The sequence below is a fragment of the Dicentrarchus labrax genome, unplaced genomic scaffold (assembly GCF_905237075.1).
Source record: "Dicentrarchus labrax unplaced genomic scaffold, dlabrax2021, whole genome shotgun sequence".
NCBI lineage: Eukaryota > Metazoa > Chordata > Actinopteri > Moronidae > Dicentrarchus > Dicentrarchus labrax.
Window position 1 is genome coordinate 11433556 of NW_026136717.1, and position 10443 is coordinate 11443998.

Below are 10443 nucleotides of genomic sequence, written 5' to 3' on the forward strand. Positions count from 1 at the left end.
TCTCTTGATACGACCACAATAAGCAAAAAGATTTATTTTGTTGTACACTTTGTGCAAATACAATATGTACTGTATTACTGTTGTAGTTATATTTATGAATCATGTGATTACTGCATGTCATGTCTGAATTATGGAAACCGACAATCTATCTAATAATCTTTAAGTGAAGGAGGAGTAAAACCACATTATATAACAATTCAGAGATGCATTATCTTCGCTGGGTTTTTCCAGATAAATATTTATTTTCATTTTATTGTTGTTATTGCAGGTTTAAAAATACGAGACGAAACTAATCTGCCTTGAATGAATACCTATGTCATACCAATGTTTGTTTAACAACTAATCACTAGAAAATACAACACTAAAACAACACAGAATATGCCAAATAGCCAAAGACGTCACTGAAACTAAAAGCTATTCATCCTGACAAACGCTGTAAATTAGGTTTCATTTGGTCAAAGACCATCAAGTTCTTCAACATATAAATCACAATTATTTCCATTTAAAAATTGTCCATTACAATTAATGCTTTTCAATATAAGTCTTCCTCGTCGCTATTTTTTTTGGAATGCCTGGTTTCATTTTCCAATTCTTTACATTGTATGCTACTTTGTAATTAGACTCCACTACATTTTAGAGGGAAATGCTGTTCTTTTTATCCCATTACATTTATTTCATAGCTATTAATAGTTACTTTGCAGATCAATATTTTATATTTAAAACATTTGATGATCTTTAGAAAATAAAATATAATAGACTACCCAAAAGTAGAGCTAAATTGTTAAGATTAGCTTCATGCTGACAACTTTAAAATGCTGCTTGGATGTACATATCAGTGAATCAGTGTTAATATTAGAATCACTTAGAAAAGATATTATGCATGACTTTTACTTGGAATATGTGATTACGTAACTTTACACTGTTGTATTGCTACTTTTACTGAAAAAGTAACAAAAATACCTTCATGACAAAAAATGGCTTAGAAAGCGTAAAAAGTTGTCTTAAATGTTTTATCTTGCCTTTCATAGGCAATAATGTTACGAAATGTTTTTTGTTTCCTACTGTGAGCTGTCAGGAAACATCACATACTTATAAACGAATAGTGTGGTTGTCGCAGCAATGACCCAGACAGGATTTCACTGTCAATCAGAAGTCCAATCAACATTGGTCCTGGAGGTCGACATGATGTCTAGTGCAGGGGCTGATGTGAAAAGTCGGTATTTCGACCCACGTCTTTTTAACAGCTCATAGACAACATCAATCCACGACGTTTCAACGTTGTACAGACTTTATTTCAACAAATACAATTTTTTTTTTTAAATGTAAAAAGCCAAGCCACTAAACAACCACATATTTTGAGTTTGACATTGACACACCAACAAAACCGATAACAACAACCAATTGAAATCTATTGGACATTGAGTCACAATATTACTTTGTTTTGACCCTTTGCCAACATGGGAACCTAATCTTAAGTGAATGCTGATTTTAGGAAAAGTTGTTTTATAATGGTGTAACTAAATTAACACACCTGTGATATACTGTGTATGTGTCTCTAATGCTTACCAGAAAATTTTTAGATCATTTATATCAAAAGGCAACCAGTATTGGGCTTTAAAGATTATGTTATGAATACTTTAAATCAAGCATTAATACATGGCCTAATAGTCTTCAGCTTCGATTTCAATTTCTGTGGCCTTCCATCTTTTCACAATAGGAAAGTACAACAAAAAAACGAATATTCATCTATACAAAGCAACTCTTCTGATGTTGGAGCATTTTTAGTCTCAACCTAAAAAGTAAAGACTTCCTGCAATCTTTAATCTTGTTCATGAAAACACCAGTACTACGATGGGGTAGAGTGAGACATTTGACTGGTCATAATAGACAAGGGTTTGTAAGTGAGCCCCACAGATATAAATGGAGCGACACCTGCAAACTAGTATAGGCAGTCAACTCAAGCTGCACTACTATACACACATGCCTCACTCTCCATCATCATAAACCAAGCACACCTTTCCAATCTGGTGCTCTATTTAAGCTGCAGAATTTCCAAGCTCTTCCTCTGCTCTGTCAATGGCACTGTTGCCCTGCATTAGTATTGCTGCCTGTTGTAAGCCCCACCACCACCCCAGCATCCACCTATAGGTTCCGGCTAGGGGGTTCAAGGTATTTGTTCATCATTCCCCAAAATCTCTATGTAAATAAATATATCTGCGGGCAGTGATGAGGTCAGAGCCTAGACGCCAAAGTCGAACTATGTTATACTACTGTAACAAACATTTATAATTTGAGTTGTTTGACTGAACTTTGAATATATTTAATTTGAACATTAACAATGACAACTCAATGTACATCTTTGAATTATATGTCAGTAATTCTTTAGAGCATAATCGGTTGAAAATTTAAAAATCTATAGTTTTGTCTGCAGTAACAGTCAAACAGCTGATTCTCTCTCTCTCACAGACACCCACTTTAGCCTGGAGCTGCCGTTTTCTTCTGTGGGTTTCCCCTGTCCCAACCCAACCTGCCTGTCCATGCTTGGCGAGCAGTGGCAGCCGGTCACAGACACCATCCAGCAAATATTTTTTATTTGAAAACTACCATGATGCTGGGCTCATTGAATGAAGATACAGCATGACTTTTCCTGAGTTTGACACATGTACAGCTTAAAATTGATCACAGTGGAGTAACTCAGGAATGGCTTTATGAAGATGAGACTGGGATATCCGCAGACAAAAGAAACCCCTGGAGTAATTTGAGTAAAGTTAAACGTCTAATCCAAGATTACCTCAAAGAGCATGGTTTTCCAAAAGCAACGTTTGACTCATAATTGGTACTGGTGCATTTTAGAAAAAACTTAAATTCCTAATTTTTAATTGGTTCATCGGTTAATTATATCATTATTAAGTACTTTTGTGTTTTATTCCTGCTTCATTAGAACTTCATTAGAACTCCATATTTATTTGTTTGTCATACCTTACTGTCACACTGGTTGAACTTCTTTCAACATTCACAGTGTAGAATACACCAGAAACTAGTTTCATGGGACAAAAGAAGGGTGTATGCCATGGTACTGAGCCAAGAAAATGACAGATTGACAGATGAAATTCTATATCTTGTTATTTGGTTTTGTTCTTCACTAAGGTGTCAAAACATTTCTGAAATATTTATCACGTATGAGTCACGTCACTAGCCTTTATTTTGTTCCAGTATATATATGGACTTTGAAGATGGAAATACTTCATTTCAGGTGAAAGGTTTACAATATGACAGATGTGAACTGGACTGAAATAAAGAAAATTGGAATAGTTTGAAAAAACATCTAAAGCCGAAAAAAAGGGGGTTTATAACTTTTCATCTATATCCTTTAATCTGGGGTAAGTACATTTATACACTCTGAGTAAGAGAGAGAGGGAGGGAGAGAATTTTAATTTTATTGTCTTTTTCACATATTATCACATATTGAAAGTGATGAAAAGACATTGCCATATGAAGATATTAGCATTTTTTGTTGTGAAATCCTGCTTCAACAGTTTCTCTGTAGCTGATATGAATGAAAAGCACTTTGCTCAAAGACATTTTAGCCTGGTTGATGCATGTGAACAGTTGCACAGACTAAGGGATAACTTAACCTGAATGAGATTGTGGAAAAACTTAGCCTGAAGACACTGAACAAAAAATGTCAGTGAGATGTTAAGAAACAGGTGAAATTGGTCAGACAGGGTTTTAGTTTAAGCATTAAGCATTCTGACAGGTTGGGGTAGTTTCTTTTTGCTTTTATGTTGCATTGGTTTTAAGAGACTGAAGTTAGGTCTTGTGAGGGGAAATGGACATGAAAATGTTGTATAGTATGCTGAAACAGATGAGTTTCACTGAAGTACAGGTTGCTTTTTATCATAATTTCAAAGTATAAAATGTATATGGTTCAGGATATGGATTATTATGAAGGGGACACATACTGTAAAACAACCATGAAAAACAAAAAAGACAGAAATAAACCAAAACAAAAAATCTGGTTACCATTTGAATAAAAGGCATTGTATTGCTCCTGAAGAACAGGTTGGTACCTATACATGGCAGCCTTTGATATCAGTGTGTGAATTAATGAATGTCACAAGTGTTGTGAAGCCATAATGGTCAGTAGAGAAGAAAAGGCGTTGTTTAGATACTAGTATACCATGGCTGTGAACACTATTTTGTCTTTTTAAGATTTTTTGATGCATTGCATACTGTTGCGCAAACCACTTCGACATGCCAGTTCTATGTGTAAGTCTCTGTATTGTTTTATTTTATAGATTCAAAGGAAGACAAGATGGGTGGTAGACGGATCATATCAATTTTCCTGATGATTGGTAAGCTGAGTGATGTTAAACCGACTTTTAAAGTGTCTTAATAAAAAGTAATGGTTAAGGTGTAGGGAAAAAGAAACATAGTTAAGGGGAAGATTTCTTTCATCCATCTATAATTTCTTAGAGAGCTAATTTAGTATCACTCATGATGAGATGATGAAGACGAAAGGTAAGTTGAACTTTTAACTGCTGTTTCTAGTTTTTTTTTTGTAATAATTTGAAAGTATTGTTTATCACGTGCTGTGAAGCCAAGGGTTTGTACATTTTGTGCTTAAAGTTTGACATAATTTCACAGATTACTGCACGTAAAAACGATAATTATGAGAAGTCAAGTAATAAGGAATGAAGACGTTTGAAAGTCAGTTTTTGCTTCCTTCTCAGTAGTCACGGTCGATTTGACAAAAACTGTCATAACAACAACTGCTCCTGGTACAAACACGGTAACAGCAACAACACCTGCCCCAACCATAACCACAGCTGCAACAACAACAGCTGCTCCAACCAAAAAAACTGCAACAACAACACCTGCTCTGACTACAACCACTGCTGCAACAACGACAGCTGCTCCAACTACAACCACTGCTGCAACTACAAGACCAGCTCCAACCACAACCACTGCTGCAACTACAACAGCTGCTCCAACTACAACCACTGCTGCAACAACTACAGCTGCTCCAACTACAACCACTGCTGCAACTACAACAACTGCTCTGACCACAACCACTGCTGCAACAATGAAAGCTGCTCCAACTACAACCACTGCAGCAACAACAACTGCTGCTCAAACCACAACCGCTGCTGCAACATCAACGGTAGCAACCACAACAGCTAGTCCAACGACAACCACTGCTGCAACAACGACAGCTGCTCCAACTACAACAAATAGAAAAAACGAAAACACAAAAACAAAAACAAACACTCCTAAAAACTACAAAACCTGCTCCGACCACAACCACTGCTGCAACAACGACAGCTGCTCCAACTACAACAACGGCAGCAACGGCAACAGCTGCTCCAACCACAACCACTGCTGCAACAACAACACCTGCTCCGACTACAACAACGGTAGCAACCACAACAGCTAGTCCAACGACAACCACTGCTGCAACAACGACAGCTGCTCCGACGACAACAACGGCTGCAACGACAACTGCTGCTCCAACCACAACAACAGTAGCAACTACAACAGCAGCTCCAACCACAACCACTGCAGCAACAACGACAGCTGCTCCCACTACAACAACGGCAGCAACGACAGCAGCATCTCCAACCACAACCACTGCAGCAACAACGACAGCTGCTCCAACTACAACCACTGCTGCAACTACAACAGCTGCTCCAACTACAACCACTGCTGCAACAACTACAGCTACTCCAATTACAACCACTTCTGCAACAACAACTACTGCTCTGACTACAACAACGGCAGCAACGACAACTGCTGCTCCAACCACAACCACTGCTGTAACAACGACAGCTGCACCAACTGCAACAACAGTAGCAACTACAACACCTGCTGTGACTACAACCACTGCTGCAACAACGACAGCTGCTCCAACTACAACCACTGCTGCAACTACAACACCTGCTCCGACCACAACCACTGCTGCAACTACAACCACTGCTGTAACAACTACAGATGCTCCAACTACAACCACTGCTACAACTACAACACCTGCTCCAACTACAACAACGGTAGCAACCACAACAGCTAGTCCAACGACAACCACTGCTGCCACAACAACAACTGCCCCGACTACAACAATGGCAGCAACGACAACCGCTGCTCCAACCACAACCAGTGCTGCAACAACAACGGTAGCAACCACAACAGCTAATCCAACGACAACCACTGCTGCAACAACGACAGCTGCTCCAACTACAACAACGGCAGCAACGACAACAGCAGCTCCAACCACAACCACTGCAGCAACAACGACAGCTGCTCCAACTACAACCACTGCTGCAACTACAACAGCTGCTCCAACTACAACCACTGCTGCAACAACGACAGCTGCTCCAACTACAACCACTGCTGCAACTACAACAGCCGCTCCACCTACAACCACTGCTGCAACAACTACAGCTGCTCCAACTACAACCACTTCTGCAACAAAAGCTGCTCTGACTACAACAACGACAGCAACGACAACTGCTGCTCCAACCACAACCACTGCTGCAACAACGACAGCTGCTCCAACTACAACCACTGCTGCAACTACAACACCTGCTCTGACTACAACCACTGCTGCAATAACGACAGCTGCTCCAACTACAACCACTGCTGCAACTACAACACCTGCTCTGACCACAACCACTGCTGCAACTACAACAGCTGCTCCAACTACAACCAATGCTGCAACCACTACAGCTGCTCCAACTACAACCACTGCTGCAACAACAACAGCTGCTCCGACTACAACAACGGCAGCAACGACAACAGCAGCTCCAACCACAACCACTGCAGCAACAACGACAGCTGCTCCAACTACAACCACTGCTGCAACAACGACAGCTGCCCCAACTACAACAATGGCAGCAACGACAACCGCTGCTCCAACCACAACCACTGCTGCAACAACAACGGCAGCAACCACAACAGCTAGTCCAACGACAACCACTGCTGCAACAACGACAGCTGCTCCAACTACAACAACGGAAGCAACGACAACAGTAACTCCAACCACAACCACTGCAGCAACAAAGACAGCTGCTCCAACTACAACCACTTCTGCAACAACAACAGCTGCTCTGACTACAACAACGGCAGCAACGACAACTGCTGCTCCAACCACAACCACTGATGCAACAACGACAGCTGCTCCAACTACAACAACAGTAGCAACTACAACACCTGCTCTGATTACAACCACTGCAGCAACAACGACAGCTGCTCCAACTACAACCACTGCTGCAACTACAACAGCTGCTCCAACTACAACCACTGCTGCAACAACTACAGCTGCTCCAACTACAACCACTTCTGCAACAACAACTGCTCTGACTACAACAACGGCAGCAACGACAACTGCTGCTCAAACCACAACCACTGCTGCAACAACGACAGCTGCTCCAACTACAACCACTGCTGCAACTACAACACCTCCACCACAACCACTGCTGCAACTACAACCACTGCTGCAACTACAACAACTGCTGCAACAACAACAGCTAGTCCAACTACAACCACTGCTGCAACAACGACAGCTGCTCCAACTACAACAGGCGGCTCCAACTACAACCACTGCTGCAACTACAACAGCTGCTCCAACTACAACCACTGCTGCAACAACTACAGCTGCTCCAACTACAACCACTTCTGCAACAACAACTGCTCTGACTACAACAACGGTAGCAACCACAACTGCTGCTCAAACCACAACCACTGCTGCAACAACGACAGCTGCTCCAACTACAACCACTGCTGCAACTACAACACCTGCTCCGACCACAACCACTGCTGCGACAACAACACCTGCTCCAACTACAACAACGGTAGCAACCACAACAGCTAGTCCAACGACAACCACTGCTGCAACAACGACAGCTGCTCCAACAACAACAACAGCAGCAACTACAACTGTTGCTCCAACCACAACTACTGCTGCAACCACTACAGCTGCTCCAACTACAACCACTGCTGCAACAACAACAGCTGCTCCAACCACAACCACAGCTGCAACAACAAGGGTCGCAACCACAACAGCGAGTCCAACGACAACCACTGCTGCAACAACGACAGCTGCTCCAACTACAACAACGGCAGCAACGACAACAGCAGCTCCAACCACAACCACTGCTGCAACAACGCCAGCTGCTCCAACTACAACCACTGCTGCAACTACAACAGCTGCTCCAACTACGACCACTGCTGCAACAACTACGGCTGCTCCAACTACAACCACTTCTGCAACAACAACAGCTGCTCTGACTACAACAACAGCAGCAACGACAACTGCTGCTCCAACCACAACCACTGCTGCAACAACGACAGCTGCTCCAACTACAACAACAGTAGCAACTACAACACCTGCTCTGACTACAACCACTGCGGCAACAATGACAGCTGCTCCAAGTACAACAACAGCAGCAACGACAACTGTTGCTCCAACCACAACTACTGCTGCAACAACGACAGCTGCTCCAACTACAACAACAGTAGCAACAACAACACCTGCTCTGACTACAACCACTGCTGCAACAACGACAGCTGCTCCAACTACAACCACTGCTGCAACTACAACAGCTGCTCGGACCACAACCACTGCTGCAACTACAACAGCTGCTCCAACTACAACCACTGCTGCAACAACTACAGCTGCTCCAACTACAACCACTGCTGCAACGACAACAGCTGCTCCAACCACAACCACTGCTGCAACAACAACGGTAGCAACCACAACAGCTAGTCCAACGACAACCACTGCTGCAACAACGACAGCTGCTCCAACTACAACAACGGCAGCAACGACAACAGCAGCTCCAACCACAACCACTGCTGCAACAACAACGGCAGCAACCACAAAAGCTAGTCCAACGACAACCACTGCTGCAACAACGACAGCTGCTCCAACTACAACAACGGCAGCAACGACAACAGCAGCTCCAACCACAACCACTGCAGCAATAACTACAGCTGCTCCAACTACAACCACTTCTGCAACAACAACTGCTCTGACTACAACAACGGCAGCAACGACAACTGCTGCTCCAACCACAACCACTGCTGCAACAACGACAGCTGCTCCAACTACAACAACAGTAGCAACTACAACACCTGCTCTGACTACAACCACTGCTGCAACAACGACAGCTGCTCCAACTACAACCACTGCTGCAACTACAACACCTGCTCCAACTACAACCACTGCTGCAACTACAACAGCTAGTCCAACGACAACCACTGCTGCAACAACGACAGCTGCTCCAACTACAACAACGGCAGCAACGACAACAGCAGCTCCAACCACAACCACTGCAGCACAACAACACCTTCTCCGACTACAACAACGGCAGCAACGACAACAGTTGCTCCAACTAACCACTGCTGCAACAACTCGCTGCTCCAACTGCAACCACTGCTGCAACTACAACAGCTGCTCCGACTACAACAACGGCAGCACGCAACGCTACTCCACCCAACCACTGCTGCACAGAACACCTACTCCACTACAACCACTGTGCAACTACAACAGCTGCTCCAACTACAACCACTGCTGCAACAACAACAGCTGCTCCGACTACAACAACGGCAGCAACGACAACTGTTGCTCCAACCACAACCACTACTGCAACAACGACAGCTGCTCCAACTACAACAACAGTAGCAACTACAACACCTGCTCTGACTACAACCACTGCTGCAACAACGACAGCTGCTCCAACTACAACCACTGCTGCAACTACAACAGCTGCTCCGACCACAACCACTGCTGCAACTACAACAGCTGTCCAACTACAACCACTGCTGCAACAACTACAGCTGCTCCAGCTACAACCACTTCTGCAACAACAACAGCTGCTCTGACTACAACAACGGCAGCAACGACAACTGCTGCTCCAACCACAACCACTGATGCAACAACGACAGTCTCAACCTGCTCCTACAACCACTGGGCAACAACGACAGCTTCTACAACCACTCTGCAACTACAACACCTGCTCTGACTACAACCACTGCGGCAACAACGACAGCTGCTCAGACAAACTTCTGCAACAACAACTGCTGCAACTACAACAACGAGAGACAACTGCTGCTCCAACCACAACCACTGCTCAACAACGACAGCTGCTGCAACTACAACAAGCACTCGTACAACTGCTGCAACAACGACAGCTGCTCCAACTAAATACCACAACCACTGCTGCAACAACAACAGCTGCTTACTGCTCCACTACAACCACTGCTGCAACAACAACAGCTGCTGACTACAACCACTGCTGCAACAACGACAGCTGCTCCAACTACAACCACTGCTCCAACTACAACACCTGCTCCGACCACAACCACTGCTGAGCCAACAACACCTGCTCCAACTACAACAACGGTAGCAACCACAACAGCTAGTCCAACGACAACCACTGCTGCAAC

At 43.5% G+C, this 10443-nt stretch overlaps 1 protein-coding gene across 1 annotated transcript; it reads left to right on the plus strand.

The window, feature by feature from the left end:
* Positions 1–8391: 8391 nt before the first annotated feature.
* LOC127349599 (uncharacterized) lies at positions 8392–10019 on the plus strand. The gene is made up of 2 exons (XM_051375465.1): positions 8392–9248; positions 9810–10019. Exons 1-2 carry the CDS (start codon positions 8412–8414, stop codon positions 10017–10019), a joined length of 1047 nt encoding a protein of 348 aa, XP_051231425.1. The 5' UTR covers positions 8392–8411.
* Positions 10020–10443: the final 424 nt, after the last annotated feature.

Bases quoted from the DNA above. Each gene is read 5' to 3' on its own strand.
- LOC127349599 (XM_051375465.1), top strand. From the start codon at position 8,412: ATGACAGCTGCTCCAAGTACAACAACAGCAGCAACGACAACTGTTGCT. The intron at 9,249-9,809 runs ACAACCACTGCT...AGCTGTCCAACT, and splicing joins CTACAACAGCTAGTCCAACG to ACAACCACTGCTGCAACAAC.